Genomic DNA, 15461 nt, shown 5'->3' on the forward strand with positions numbered 1-15461 from the left:
GAAGAGAACAGTCTTCCACAAGCCAGGGGTCAGAGGCACACTGGCAAGTGAGAATCAGGCTCAGCAAGTGCCAGAGTGCTCATGAGAGACAAAGTGCAAAGGAGCACTGTACCCAGGGGCTGTAATCCCAGATCTTGCTCGGAGGTTCATGAAACCTAGCAACCCACAAGTCCAGCTCACTACAAACTCTGGGGACTTCTTGTGCCACCTCCATTCTCCTTTCTGACCTCCTTCACTACTACTGGACACTTGGACCTTGGCTTACTGGTCCAGGCACCAACTTGAAAACCCTGAGGGTAGTGAGCTTGAAGCCAGGTTTCCCCTTCTTTACTAGAAACTCCTTGAGTTGGGTAAGATTGACTGTGAGCCTTGGTGGGATGCTTGACTCAAATCCTAGGAGGCAGGGATGACCAGGTCAAAACTCCACCCTACCTCATCCTTGTCTCGGGAGGCGGCCCGTTGAGGAAGGGTCTCCAAAGACTGCCATATTCTGGAACCTGCAGAGATGGTACCTGGCATGGCAAAGAGGCTCTAATGATGGGATTCAACTGAAGGTCTCAGGAGGCAGGTGATCCTGGGTTGCTGAGTGGACCAGTGTCATACATGAGAAGGAGGCAGGAAGGCCTGAGACACGAGAGATGGAAGATGGTGCTTCTGACTTCAAACATGAAGAAAGGCACACACCTAGGATGCTTCAGCTTTGTATATGGGAAAGGTGGTGATCTCTATTGCTAGGCACCTTCAGAAGAAGCTGCTGCTGAGATCCCATTTGTATTCACCTGGCCTCTAGACACCTGTCACCATTTTAGGTTTGTTTTGCCCCCTCAGGGATCTTTTCTCCCAGCCCTTCCTTACCTTCAGGCCCCCTGCTGAATTGCTCTAAGGGCATGGGTGAATCATAGTCAAGGTATGCCCAAGCTTCAGCATTCAAAGTCACTGTCAAGTGTCACAGGGCCAGGTGACACCAGAACTCACTAGCAACTGAGATGTGGGACCTACAGCCATTGGCTGGTCTTCAGAACCTGGCCAAGTCCTCCATCTCCAAGCTCACATCCTGAATTCTGATCAGAAGACTCAGAGCTGGCCCTAAAGCACCAGACACACCCGTTCCTTTGAGGAGTGTATTTAGGAAACACCCATTTAGAGCAGTGACCACAAGAGACAGGGAGGGGAGAAATAACCACACTAAAACACTGCAATGAAAATATTTATTTGTGCACAGTCATAGGAGTCAACAGACCAGCACAAAGTGGACACAGCGACACAGTGCTGACAGGTGCGCAAGTTGTACAAACACACTGACAGAGGACAGTACGCAGGGCTGGGGGACTTGGGCTAGAGACCACCTGAGCCCAGAGCATGCCCCTCCTGCACAGCAGAGACTGTGGGGCCAACTGTGCTTTGCTCGAAAGGCTGGGAGCCTCCAAAGAGTTGTGGTCTCTGAGAACTGGTAGGGTTGGGCCAGCCCCACAGGTGCAGCCCATCTTCCAATTGGTCCAGGTGTGTAACACATGGGTGAAATTCTGACCTGCTCCACGTCAGGAATTAGGCAGCTATGAAGCTAAGAGCACTCACGATGTCACCCATGCTCATCTCATCTCTCAAGAGCTATGTTCTTGAAGAATTCACCTCCATTTACAAAAACATTGACATCATACCTAACACCATCCAGAAAATGGCCCCGGTGTGAATCACTCAGGCCTGAGCTTTTAAGGAATTTTGCTTCCATCTTCCTGCTCTGTGGGGCACTAGAAGGATGTCCTAGCCCTCTTGGTCCTGTCATCTTCAGGACACACCCTCATGTCAGGCAGGAACCAGGTCCTCTGAGAGAGTATAGCTCAGAGGCTTCGAGCACCAGCCCAGGTCACAACTGGATGGCGGCACCTCCGCCTGCCTTTATGGACAGCGAGATGCGGACATGGTTTTACCCAACATCATAGCCTGCCTTCATGGGTCTGCTGGGTCCAGGATGGGGAATGAGGCATGGTCATGGTTACACCTCAAGGCCTTCTGGGAGCTTCCAAGCATGGAGGTCTGAGTGGCAGGCTCTCCCTCTGTTTTCACCCATTTGGAGCTGCAGGGCAGAGGCAGCCCTAACTGGCTATCTAAGAGCTGACCAGGGCAGGGTAGGGGGCCCCTGGGCTTCAGGGAGGCTCGTATCTCCCACTTGAAATGTGTATCCCATTGCAGAACGACTGAAAATGGCTGGACAGTGAGCTAGGGGAGGGAAAGAGGAGATGTGGGCATGGGGAAGTTCAGCTTGCCATCATCCCCCTGAAATGAGATGGAGACCGAGACACTTGCTCTGATGACACTCTTGCCTGGCGCAGCTAGTGAGGGAGTCTTTAAAATTGTGTTTATGTTACCAGAAAATTTTTAAAACGAGAACTTTTAGGTATAGCCTTGTGTATGTGTTTAAAGACACAGTCTTACTACATAACTCTCCTCCTGCCTCAGCCTCCAGGGTACCAGATTGCAGGTGTATACCACCATGCCAGGCAAAAAAAAAATTCCATTAATGTAAAAATTTTATGTATTGTTAACTTTAAAATCATCAGTAAATTGTGGTTTTAGGCAAATACACACACCGGGGAGCGGTGAAAAGGAAATTTGGCATATAAAATGTTATCTTAATCACTGCATGGAAAAATGTCTGCAACAAGAATAAACCAGAATCAAAAGGAAGACACACATATTGCAAAATGTACCCATATTTAGGAACTCTGGCCAGGCTGACCAAGCAATGGCTTCCTGGAATGTCATGCAGGACTGGGGGCACATGGAGCTACTTTCTGTGAGGCGCCAAAGTTTGGATCCTAAGAGAAAGATTTACACACTGAAAAACCAACCAACCAAATCTCCCAGCTTGGCGACTGTTGATTAACCTGCTGGCACCAGCATCTGCCTGGGCAGTTGACACAACCCTGGCCCCACTGCGCCCCCTGCTGGTAGAGGCTGAAAGTGTGCAACTGGAACCAGAAATCTCACAACTCTGGTTCCACAAGACTGGAACCTGTAAATCCTGCAGCCACCATCTGCAGCTACCACAGTAAGTGTGGAACAGCAACAGGGATTGGCACACGGATGTTCAGTTGCACCTTCACCCCAGGGCCCTCCTCAATAATTCAGGATCCTCAGAGGAGGGACATTCATTCATCTGCTGAGCTCCTGTTCAAGCCCTCCGTAGCACACAGCTTTCCTTACAGAATCTGCAGTTCTACGAAGAAACTCACAGTGAACTGGAACTCGCAGAACTGCCACTTGGGAGTCAATCAACCACAGTGTGGTGGATGCTGTGCTCAGTATCCATTTGTCACTGGGACAGACCTGGCTTTCCAGGGCCTCTCAGTGCAGGTAGCTTCCTGGATAACCAGAAGAGAAGCCTGCTGGCTGGCAGCAGGGCAGCAAAAAAATGGGGGTCTGGGCTGCGGCACCCTCTGGAGGGCACAAGGAATCTGGGCGCCAATCCAAGGCCTCGGTCCCTGACTGTCCACGCAAACTTCAGTCCCCTGCTCTGGTCCAGGTAAATAACCTATCCTAAAAGGAAGGTGCATGGAGGGGGCCAAGGCAAGCCATGGTCAGCCCAGCCTGTGGTCACTGGGCACCTGAAAACTGCAGCAGTTTGGACCATCTGCCCCCAAGTGAGTGACCCCTCAAAGGGCAGCAAGGAAGTGAGGAGCTCAGAAACAGAATACATTCACTTCGTTCTATACTTACAAGGTGAGGTTTGAAGTAATGGGAGCTGGGCACCGTGGTCAGGAGCCGCCCAGGAGCACAGCAAAGGACCAGGTGCTGCTCTGGCCAGCCTGCCCCATTCCAGAGGCCCTGCCTTCCTCAACAAAGACAACAGAGGTCTAACCTCTAACTCCCTGGCCTGTTTGTTCTCTGATCCCAGATGTTTGTGGTGACATCACACTGAAAACTCAGGTAGCCTATGGGGCACACAGTCCCCTCTTTTCAAATCCCCCACTTCAGCACAGTGAAGCCAGGCCTGGCCACTTCCAAATCAAGCAGCTTTTTAAAAAATGGGCTCTCAACATTGAAGAACAGGACGGTGTCATTTTTACAATCATTAACACACTGCAAACCTAAGATAGAGGCACAGGATTATCTCACAGAACCAGGCAACGGTTTAAGAAGACTCCTGTCAGGATTCCTTCTTAGTCTTCCAGGAGGTTGAGGGAGAGGCACCCAGACAGCAGCAAAGGACATCCCTAGTAGGAAGCAGGCAACACTGGGCTAATGCAGCTTCATTTGCAAATACATTGTTTCCCTACTAAACCCTGGACAGTGGAGTAGAAGCCACTGATTTGGATGTGAGGGGATCAGACCCTGAGCTTGCTGCCAGGCAGGGCAGCAGACATTGCTTTGGAAAGCCTTGTTCTGCCCAGGGCCTGTGCTCAAAGCTCTGATTGTTTCTTCTTAGTCACATGCCTGAGTCACCACCTCTGCCTTTGTCCTGTTGGCTCCAAAGAACATAGGAGGACAATTCAGACTACACCCAAGTTCAGGCTTTTAGAGGAAGTCCTCAGTGGGTTGTGGGGGCACTCACCCTGCTGTGTAAGCAAGAAAGGGTCCTCCATACCCCCATCAGCTCCAGGCTACAGCAAAAGACCTAAACCTTCCCTGGTGTGGCTGCAGACTGTGGTCCTGAAGACCCCCAGTACATATAAAACTGCCCCACCCAGTGCCAGGGGGTACTTCATCACCTCATCACACACAGACAGGCTGTCCTCTACCCGATGCCTGCTCTTTCACTGTGTGTGAAGCCAGCAGTCAACCTTTGGGGTCTTCCTTTATCACTCCCCACTTTATTTTGAGACAGGGTCTCTCCTCACTGAACCTGGAGCTCGCTCACCAATTTGGATATACTGGCTGGCAAGTGAGCTCCAGGACCCTCCTGTTTCCACTTCCCTAGTTTTGAGGTCACACATGCAGACTGCACGACCACACTTAGGTGCTGGGGACTGAAACTGGGTCTTCCTGTTTTCGTAGCAAGTACTTTGCCAGCTAGGCCATTTCCCTAGTCCAGTTTCAACACTTTAAAAGAGGAAAAAGAAGTTTCTCTCATTGCTGGCAAAGTGCTGTTCCCTGCTCTCTGGGAGGCAGGATGGGCTCTTCCTGTGTCAAGCCGTAGGACAAGGTGGCTCCTTCCTTCCAAGCTGTTGGCCATGACTTTCCTTTTTCGGGTCAAGTCTTGGGATTCAGAGGCCTGCCACTGGGGCCGGGAGACATATGTCAGACTTAATGGCCATACCAGACAGCTAGCTAATCTTGTCCTGGGGTACTGATGGACAAGGTAATTTTTAAAATTACACTTATTTAATGTATTTCTGTATGTGAGAGAGAGACAGAGGCAGAGACACAGAGATATACAGAGAGAGAAATTTGCAGGAATTAGTTCTCTGCTTTCCCCATGTGGGTCCTCCAGCTTGTCAGGCTGGGCAACAGGCACCTGTACCTAAGGAGCCATCTTGCAGCCTGTGACCAGAAAGGCAGGAAGTTCAGAATGTTGACGGTGTGGGGCCATGTGGACCAGCACCTCCTCTATCTGGGATGCTTTTGAATGGGGAAGGGCACACTGGAACTATGTGAAGGTAGGCTGTGGCTCTCAGAGGCCACCCGTGGGGCCTGCTGCCAGGTACCCATGGAGAGCCTGGGCAGGCATAATGTACTTTCCACTTCCTCCAGCCTCCCATTTCTCCTCAGGCTGTGGCTTCTCAGAAGAGACAAGTTTCAAGAACTGAGGTACAGGGAACTAGGTGTGGGTGCCGAGATCAAGGTTAGTCAGGAATGACCAGCCCCACTCACAGTGATGATTAGGGACCCCAACCTGTGATGAGGCAGGAAAGTCACCCTTGAGCAGTAGGCGATGCGAAATGTGACAGTCTCCTAAGAAGGTCTAAGAGCTGCCCCCAAACCCACAGTGCAAAGTACTCTGCAGAAGAACAGATCCCCCAAGGAGGCAGAGAACTAGCTGGTTTCACATAAGGGCAGGCCTCTTGCCCCTCCGCCTGTGGCGGGCACACATCCTCTAATGACAGTGGGAACCAGAGGCTAAGAATGCCCCCAGGGGCAGGTGCCATCTCTGCCTCTCCTTCCCTGTCTCTCCAAACACCTGTGCAGCAATACACTGTGCCCAGCAGCATGTGACAGGTGCACTGCTGAGTGACCGTCCTTCAGGGCTGGGAGAGTTCCCACGAGAGACCAGTGTGACAGCCTTCCCTGAACTTCCCAGAGACTCTGGGCTCAGCAGCTGGTCCCTCTGCTGGTCAATTTCCCAGAATTCTCTCCCAACTCACAAGAGATCCTGCTGACACCCAGGAGGCTTGCAGATCCCTGGAATGTTCTAGTCCCATAAAAGGTCCCTGCCACAGTGACCACATGCTGGCATGCTTCCCGAAGCATGAGGCTATGCAACCTTCCCACACAGTCCAACAGCTGCAGAAATCTGACATCCTGGACACCCAAAGAGCAGCAGTGCCAGACACAGAGACTCTAGTGCAGGAACAAGGAAAAGACCGGAATGGCAATGAAGGTATTTGGCGTAATTCTCCCAGATGCCAACGGTTAAGACCTAAGACAATTAAAAGACAGTGCCGCACAAGCAGAGTCTATGCACAATCAGGGATCTGGGGGCAATGGCAGTCATGGCCAACAGAGGGGTCCACAGGCAGCAGGCTTGCCTCCTCCACCTACCTTACACACACCCATGAGTCACTGTGAGGCAGTCAGAGGCCAAGAGCCTTTGGGGAAGGGACCATGTTTCCAAATCACATATTTTTGCGACAGGTTTGTCTTAAAAAAAAACAAAAAAACAAAAAAACAAAAAAACAACCACGATGGCACATTTTCACGATTGAGACTGGCTGAGACCCGGCTCACAGGAAGAAACAAAATGTCAAGTTTCAGTCATGGCTCTAAGGCAGACGTTACAGCTCTTCACAGGGACGGAAACGGAGACCCCAGCACACTGTGTGTCAGGGCGAGTGTGCGTGGTCCTCACAGCACTGTGGCCTGCACGACAATCTCGGGGTCCTCGATGTCCTTTTTGCTCTGGACCATCCTCAGCTCCAGCTGAGTAGGGCTGGGCTTCTGTCCCTCTCCTGCTTCAGCTGCAGAACATGGGGAAGGGCAGAGCAGGTGGGGGGGATGGAACCTGAGGCGCTCTTCCCCCTCCCACACTTCTGAGTCTCTGCTTCAGAAGGGTCTCTGCACCTGCAGCCTCACTTCTGACAGGCAGCAGGAGAGGATGGCAGGGAGAGGGCCCCTCCCTCTTGCCCACCTCCAGGCAGAAACCACCTCCCAGGAAGGCACAGCACAAGGGTAGGTACCTTTTGCACACTGGATGGTCCTCTGCAGCACGTGCTGCATGGCAGACACGGTTTTCTCACAGGCCACCTGTGGAGGCAACAGAGACACAGGGCCTTGGTCTACCTGGGCTGTCCAGAGGCTATCCCACAAGTACCAGCTGCCTCAGTCACCAGGAAGCTGGCGCCACTGTCACTCACACTCACTGGACACAGCTGGGCCCCCATGGGGTTGACTGCAGGACAGCACCCCCAGCACAGGTGCTTCTGCATTAGCCTGTGTCTGGAAGGTCCCCCAAGCCCATGCTAAAGGCTGGGACCTCTGCTTGGGGTGCTATTGGAGGGATGACAGCATCAGGAGGTGGGGCCTGGTGCAAGGTCCTTAGGTCCTTGGGGGTGGCCCCTGGAAGGTGACAGGGTAGTTCCCTGCTCTTTTTCCTTTTGGTTTCCTGGATCCCGCCATCATACACAGCCATGGGTCACATAGCAAGAAGACAATCTTGCCGGGATCACACCCCTCTGAAACCATGAGTAGAGAGAAACCTTTCCTCTTTCTACAGGATCTCGGGTATTTTGTTACAGTAGCGGACAGAGAGCCAAGCAGATGCTGCACATGGAATTAGCCACTTCCCTGTGGCTGGATGCAGCACTGGCGGGGCAGCAGCCTGCGACCTGTCAATATCGTGCACACCCAGCACACAGTAGGTGCTTCACTACAATTCCTGGGAATAGTTAGTTCTACCGACTCTAAAATAGAGCTCTTGCCCACAACTGACTGTCACAGCTCAAGGCCAGAGGCCTGGGGAACTCAGCAGGGACCCAGAAACTTCTCAGCTCCCTGACAAGGGTTGGCAGAACCAGGGCGTGGCTTGGGAGCCCCACAGTGAGGCTCCTCTGGTGCCAGCTGCCAAGTTTCTGCTGCCCCATACTAAAGAAACCTCCACTGCTGCCATCTGAACAGGGCAAGCCTGGCTTGGCCCACACCTGAGGGAGGCAGGTGGTTGAGAGCCAGTACAGAGCAAGGCGAGTGAGCGTTCTAAACTTAAACTTAGGGTTTTCAAGGGACTTGACACTCATCTTCCTCTCTGTCGTATAAGCAAGAGGCCAGTGACCTGGTCAGAGTGGGGTGGAGTGGGTGGTGGGACAGCCCCAGGGAACCCACTTCCAGGCCCCACATCTAACTGCCTCTTCCAGGTGACGGCTGCTCCTCCCCATCTTCCTCCAGTCTAAATCGTGCAAGGCTCACCCAGCTGTGCAACCCTGGTGCCCAGTGTGGACATCAAAGCTGAGGGCTGGGCAGTCTCCAATGGGCATAGGGGTTGTTCTAACTTTGTGTTCTGTGGGGTGTGTGTGTGTGTGTGTGTGTGTGTTTGCTCTGCTGGGATGGAACCCAGGCCTTGTTTGTGGTAGGTATGTGCCCTACCATTGAGCCATGAACCAGCCCTCACAACTCTGCCTTCAGCATCACTGGAGGAGAACAAGCTGGCTGTGAGCTGCTGGGCAGCAGGAGAAACCACCTGGTCACTATGCAGCTTTTCTGCTCACAGGCTGGGAGATCATAGGTCCAAGTGCAGAACCATAAGAAAACACCTCTGCCCTACACTGACGTGCACACTGTATAAGAAAAGCCACAGCATGACCCCCACGACACATCAGTCCCGCTGGAGTCCCGGAAGTGATGACCCTAGGACACAGCATCAGTCCTGCTGGAGCCCCGGACATGGTTCAGCTGGTGGAGTATTTCCTAGTACAAACGCAGTCCCAGCTGGTCCACTTTGTCCAGGAGACTTGAGCAAAAGCACCCTATCTCCTCACAAGCACATGAAGCAGGTAGACATAGAGACAACCATAGAAAGAACCATCTCCGTGACAGGACTGCGGAGGTGGGAGGGCCGTGGTGAATAGACTGCCTCAGTGTGCATCCTCCGCCTAGGGCCCTGACCCCCCACAAAGGTCATGTCTGAAGTCTGCCAGTGGATTCATAGCAGGAAACAACCTGGACTGGACAGAACACTGAAAAACATGTAGTGAGAATTCTGGAATTTTGGTTTCTTAAAACACACACACACATACACACAGAGACATATTGTAAGGATATGTTTTTGGTTCTTTTCCCAGGTTTAAAGATAAGGGGGCTGCTTAGTAGCAGCTATCTATGATTTGCCTTGTGCTCTAGCAGAAGGATGGTTTTGGCAGCTGCAGACAGTTTCTGGGACTGTGTGATATCTGGAATTCTAGGAACCTTTCAGAGGATAGATAAATACTAGGGCCCCAAGAGGTGGGGTTGGTGGTTGCTGGTCTTTGGATGTAGTTTGCTAGTAGTTGTGCTCAAAGAAGAAACAAGAAGAAAGAAAGTAGATTCAGAGATCTTTCTCTCTCCCCCCTCTATCCTTCCTTTTCTATCTAGTGATAGGGGGTAAAACCTGAGGGATAAGGACTGGGGAATAGAAGAACTCGCAAAGTAGCTAAGACTGGCTACAGAAATGGCTCCTAGGTCACCACGGCCTCATGGGCCCAGCTGACCCTTGTGTGAACTTTATTCTTAACAGGCTGAGGGTCAAAACCCAGGTCTCATGCATCCAACTGAGCTACATCCCCAGTCCGTGTGTTTTGTTTCCAGTGTCACCCCTTCCCAACATGGGGACAGACTGACAGGGTGGGCTTCTGAGCCCACAGGCAGCTGTTTCCTCCCACCGATCCTGGAACTCAGGCCCAGGCTCCACCAACCCTGCTCTTCTCTCTCACTGTTTGAACCACAGCAGCCTATCTCCCCACCAGGAGTGCAGAGGGGATTGCGGAGAGGAGCACCAAGCACAACTGACCTTGAGATTGTCTGGGTGCTTGTGTGTCCACGCCAGAAGCATGGCAGCGAAGAGGTCCCCGGTGCCCACGAAGACAGCGTCCACCTTGCGCATCTCCATCCGGATGCGCTGGGTCACCGTGGAGCCATCGGGCTTCCCTGGGGAGGACACAGGCCAGGCCACTTGGTCTGAGACTTCTCAGCTGGACAAGAATAACCCCTGCAGTGGGAACTGGTCAGCCCAACTTGTCCCCACTTCTGAAGTGACAGGAAGGTTCGGTCAGCACTGCCCATCTCTGGGGGTGGTTGCACAGATGTGCTGTAGTGTCCTTCAGGAACTTTGGGACTCAGTGTGGGGTGCCATGGCTGACAACCTCCCCCCCCCCAACACTGCCACTACTGTCCCAAGGAGGAATGAACCACTGGACCCTTAGAAGCTGAAGCCAGCATGGCCTTGAACACTCTGCATGCCAGGAGCTGCCTAGATGCACAGCCCTAAACCCTTGTGTGTCCAGAATACTCACTGGAGCCTGTGGGTGTGAACTTGGGGGTTCCTGTTAGCCTGTAACCCAGATTTCAGTGCCATTGTAACACTGCTCAAACAGTGCTGTTTGTGTAACCAGTCACCACAACCCAGCAGAAAGCCATACCCTGTGGAAGCTGCACCACAGAAGCCAGACTCTGCTGGCCTCTGGCATAGGCCGTGAGTCCAAGGCAACCCACCAGACAAGACCAGAACCTGTTGGTTCCAGTGTACCATGGATACCTGAGCATCCAGTGAGTGGCAGCGGATGAATGGATGAATCTGCTCATGTTCTCAATACCCCACCAGCCCCACTTGGCTCACAGAGGCCTGTCCTGAGCCTGCCTCCTGTCTGCCACTCCTGGGAGGCAAGAGGTACTAATCCCTTGCTGACTGAATCATAATCTTCTTCCTACTGAGCCCCAATTATTCTCTGATGCCTGAAGGCCACAAGCTACATAAACAGATGGACCTGGGGAGCAAGGGAAGGCAGGCAGAGCAGGCACTTACGTATCCTCTGGCTGCCCAGAGCGATCAGGTAGTCACTGCCCTGTGTGGAGGGCAGGTCAGAGCTGGTGATGACCACCGTGTCAGGACCCATGCAGTGCAGCACGTCCATCACCTGCCAGCAGCAAGGGAGAGTGTCAGCACAGCCGGACACAGTGGCTCCTTCTGACGTCACACTACTCAAGGGGACAGGCCTGGCCGGCCACTGTCTTCTCTGCAATCAGAGCTCAAGCAGCCAGGAGTGGCCAGCGTGCCTGACGGGCTTCCAGAGAGCCAGGAACATTGCACACACATGGCCAGGCCTGTGGTCTACCACCTTCAGTCAGGCCTTGAGAGCTGAGAGTCTGAAAATTGTGAGGAAGCCTGGAGGACCTACCCCAACTCCTTAGGAACTGGGAGCTATCATATCCACCAAGGAGAACCTTCTCTCCATGCTGGCTCATCTTCCTTTTTGCTACTCGTCTGTTTGTCTATCTATCTACTTTTTAATTTTTGATTTATTGAGACAGGGTTAGACTATGTAACCCTGGCTGACCTGAAGACCATGCTGGTCTTGAACTCACAGAGAGTCACCTGCCTCTGTCTCCCAAGTGCTGTGAGCCATGGCATCTGGCCCAAGCTGGCTTTCCTTAAACCTCACAGTCATCCCTGTCTGCACTGCAGTGCAAAGGGGGCACGCGTGGGTGCCTATGCAAGCGGACAAGCTGTGAGCCTAGCCACTGCCCACTCGCAGAGGGAGACAGCAGACATGGAGTCACGTACTGCACACGCTCTGTAATCTCTAAGGCCAGAGAGGGTGGACAGGATTGTAACACGGGTGTATGGTACTGCTTGGGTGTGGCACAGAAGATGCCCAGCGAGGGATGGAGGGATGAGCCAGCAGTTAAGAGCACTAGCTGCTCTTGCAGAAAGAAGACTCAGGGTCAGCTACCGGCACCAACATGGTGTCTCTCAAAAGTCCTTAACTCCAGGTCCAGGGGTTGTGATACCCTCTTCTGTCTCTGAGGACACCAGACACGTACCTGGTGCACACATACATATAGAAAAATGCTTACACGTAAGATACAGATAAATCGGAGGTTAAGAGCCCTGGCTGTTCTTCCGGAGGACCCAGGTTCAGTTCCCAGCACCCACATGGCAGCTCACCACTGTAACTCCAGTTCCAGAAGAGCTGAAACCCTCACACAGACATGCATGAAGGCAAAAACACCAATGTGCATGAAATAAAAATAAGTAAACAATTAAAGATGCCTATCAGCCTTGGGAACATGCAGCTCACAGGGCCAGTGAGAAGCTGCCACCGTCCGCCTCCGGGTGGCTCACGCCTGCCAGTTGCTTGTTTCTGGGTAAGTGGTATGAACTGAATGTAATCGGCGCGCTGCTGGGACATGACGATGACACACACGTTGACGCACTCATCAATGGATGAGACTGTGTCCAGAGCTGACTCAGTGCCTTTCATATGCAGCGGCTGCTCTGGGCGGAACGTGAAATGACATACTATAAGCTGAGGCCACAGAGAGTGGACCGCAGACCCAGAGTCTTAGAAAGCTGTGACTGCTGTCCCGTAAAGGATGGTGACCGTGGGGCACGGCTGTGTCATGAAGCGGCTGAGGCCATGAGCCAATATCGTACACTCACAGCAGAAGCTGCTGGAGGTGGCAGGAAGGACCTCCTCTCCTGGGGGCCCCAGAGGGAGTGCACCCCGTGTGCTTCTGAACTTGCAGGCCCCAGAGCTGTGAGAGAATGCATTGGTGTGGTAGCCGAGGGTCACAGACAGGGACACGAGGCGGACTGAGTGTAGAACTGACAGAGGTATCAGTCAATGACAAGGGCCGGGTGCACGTCACACCAGAGGTCAGAGGTCAGTATCCCTCAGGTGCCCATCCCTTCCCGAAGCTGGGTGCCTGTCTCCTTCCCCGTGAACAGGGCTACCTGGGAAGGTCTCCTTACCTCGAGTGCTTCTTCCTGGCTGTGGATTTTTCTGCCACTCAGCAACCTGGAACAAAGACGGGAGGGGTGAGCCAGTCCCTACGTTATATCCATCCTGGCAATTGACCTACATCCCCACAGGGAGCCATCCTAGTGTCTACTGGCCATAAGAACCGGGGGGAGACAGTGACATACAGGGAGAGGTGGAGAAGGTCAAGAGGAAAATGTGTTCTAAGGGAACTCACATACAGGGTGAGGCTCCAAACTGTGCTGAACGCCTATGGATGACAACGGTGAGAAACAGCCACCTACAACCACCCACAGTGACTCCCCCCACAGCGTTAGTCAGGTAGCTCCAACCAACACTGCCACCCGCCTGCCTGGGCCTCAAAGAGATGTCATCCCTTACCTGGGAAGGGCCCATCGCTGGCGCCCTCAGCTACTCAGTGTAAAAAATGCCCACCAGTGGGTACATGCAGGGCTTGCACAACCCTGCCTTGTAAGTCTGGGTAACCAGCATGTTTCTTGGAAGCTGGTGCTTCAGCCAATCAGGAGCCTTGAGCTCTGAGAGACATCCGTAGCCTGCAGTTCTACCCCGGGGGCATTCCTAGCCACGGGAGCCAGCACTCAGCTGGATAGGTATCGCCAATTCTTTCTCTCCTGGAACATCTTACCAGCAGGGAGACACTGTGGGCCAGCAGGATCATAAATCAAGAACCAGAAGGAAGAGCGCTTGTCATTGCCTTAGAGGCAATGGGAACCGCTGTTGGGTTGAGGGTACAGGTTTATAGGAGCAAGGGGGACATGATCAGCCAAGCGCAGGCCAGGCTTTCTGAGGGCAACCCAGGGGCCTGGGCGGGCAGATGGGGGGCACTAGGGCATATGTGAAGGTGGGTGCAGGGCGCTGCAGGGCTCCCTGGGGGCATCCGCTCCTTCTGAAAATGCATTTACTTACTCAGCCTCAAACTGGTTGGGAGTGATGATGTCTGCCACGGGCACCACTTTCTCCCTGTACACCGGAAGGAGGTCCTGGGGAACGTACTGGAGAGCAAAGGAGACAAGGAAAGAGGCTCACTCACATGGAAATATGAGTCCAGTGGAGAAACAATCCCAAAGCCAGTGGGGAGTGCTGGCATTGCCACCATGAGGACCAGGCACAGCTGAGGACTGGAAGAGCATGAGCTGGGTGGGACAGGGACAGAGAAGGGTGGCACCAGGTAGGAGAAGGGCTTGCAGCAGGAGGGAAGGCCTCAGCTCACCAGAACCAAAGGGAGGAAGGGAGTAGGGAGTCAAGACAGAAGACCACACAGGAGGACTTAAGCGGCATCTTTCGACCTGCCATTGGGGCTGGGGCCCACCTGGCTCTGGTAGTATGAGTCCTGGGTCGTCTCATTTCCACCTAAGACATGCCTGTGAGCCTACACATACGTGAGCACCTCTTTTTTTCTTTTCAAGACAGTGTTTCTCTGTGTAATAGCCCTGGCTGTCCTGGACTCACTTTGTAGACAGAGGCTGGCCTCAAACTCACTTGCCTCTGCCTCCCTTTAGAGGGCCTGGATCAAAGGGATGGGTAACCACACCCAGCCTGAATGGCTCATTTTTTTATTTAAGCTATCAATGAAGAATTCAGTACAGAATGGTACTCTTCCTTGACCCCTCCTTTTTACTAAGACAGGTTCAATACTCTGTAGCCCAGGCAGGCCTAGAACTCACAGGAATCCTCCTGTCTCCTTCCAAGTCCCGGGATCACAGATATAATTTACCAAGGCCACCTCAGAAAAATCTTTAGCTTTTGTTTTTTATTATCTCCATGCTGCGGATGGGCTCAGGGCCTCGTGCAAGCATGATCTTCACCTCCAAGCTTCTTTTTAAAAATTTGGATTCAGGCTGGCCTCAACCTTGTGCTCTTCCTTCTTCAGCCTCCCACATAACTAGGATTCCAGATGCCCACTGCCATGTCTGGTTCCTGACATCCGAGTCTCACGTGAGGCTGTAAAATAAGTGTCTGTTCCCACGATGCTTTGCAGCACTGGTGCATGGTTCCAATCTCTGCCCTTCCAGTTGCTGAGGAATTTCCTTGAGAGGCACAAGGTCCTACTCAGATGGACAACCATTGGCTAGCACACACTGCAGAAGGGCTACGGATGGATGGGGCCGCCTACACAGTGAAACCCCTAGACACAGGTCTGACCACGATACCAAAAAAAGGCTCTTTCACTGCTGTGTTTGATGGCTGACACACATCCCAGTGGCAAGGCATTTATATGGCTAGCATGTGAGAAGCCCCAGGTTTGACTCCCAGTACAAAAACAAACAAAACCGATCATCTGAGAAACAGGCTTCCTGCTTGTTTGAAGTTAACACATATCTTAAACCCAGGCATTCTGGG

At 52.7% G+C, this 15461-nt stretch overlaps 1 protein-coding gene across 1 annotated transcript in view; it reads right to left on the reverse strand.

Annotated features, from left to right (window-relative positions):
• Positions 1–1194: 1194 nt before the first annotated feature.
• Pdxk (pyridoxal kinase) overlaps positions 1195–15461 on the reverse strand; it is a 34496-nt gene continuing 20229 nt past the window's right edge. Inside the window, exons 6-11 of the mRNA XM_055607045.1 lie at positions 14028–14113; positions 13094–13139; positions 11144–11255; positions 10133–10269; positions 7335–7401; positions 1195–7115 (exon numbers count right to left, since the gene is read on the reverse strand). Of these exons, the coding sequence (XP_055463020.1) occupies positions 7003–7115; positions 7335–7401; positions 10133–10269; positions 11144–11255; positions 13094–13139; positions 14028–14113 (561 nt within the window). The 3' untranslated portion in view covers positions 1195–7002. The remainder of the gene's footprint in view (positions 7116–7334; positions 7402–10132; positions 10270–11143; positions 11256–13093; positions 13140–14027; positions 14114–15461) is intronic.

The sequence above is a fragment of the Psammomys obesus genome, unplaced genomic scaffold, assembly GCF_907164565.1.
Source record: "Psammomys obesus unplaced genomic scaffold, mPsaObe1.curated_primary_1811, whole genome shotgun sequence".
Lineage (NCBI taxonomy): Eukaryota > Metazoa > Chordata > Mammalia > Rodentia > Muridae > Psammomys > Psammomys obesus.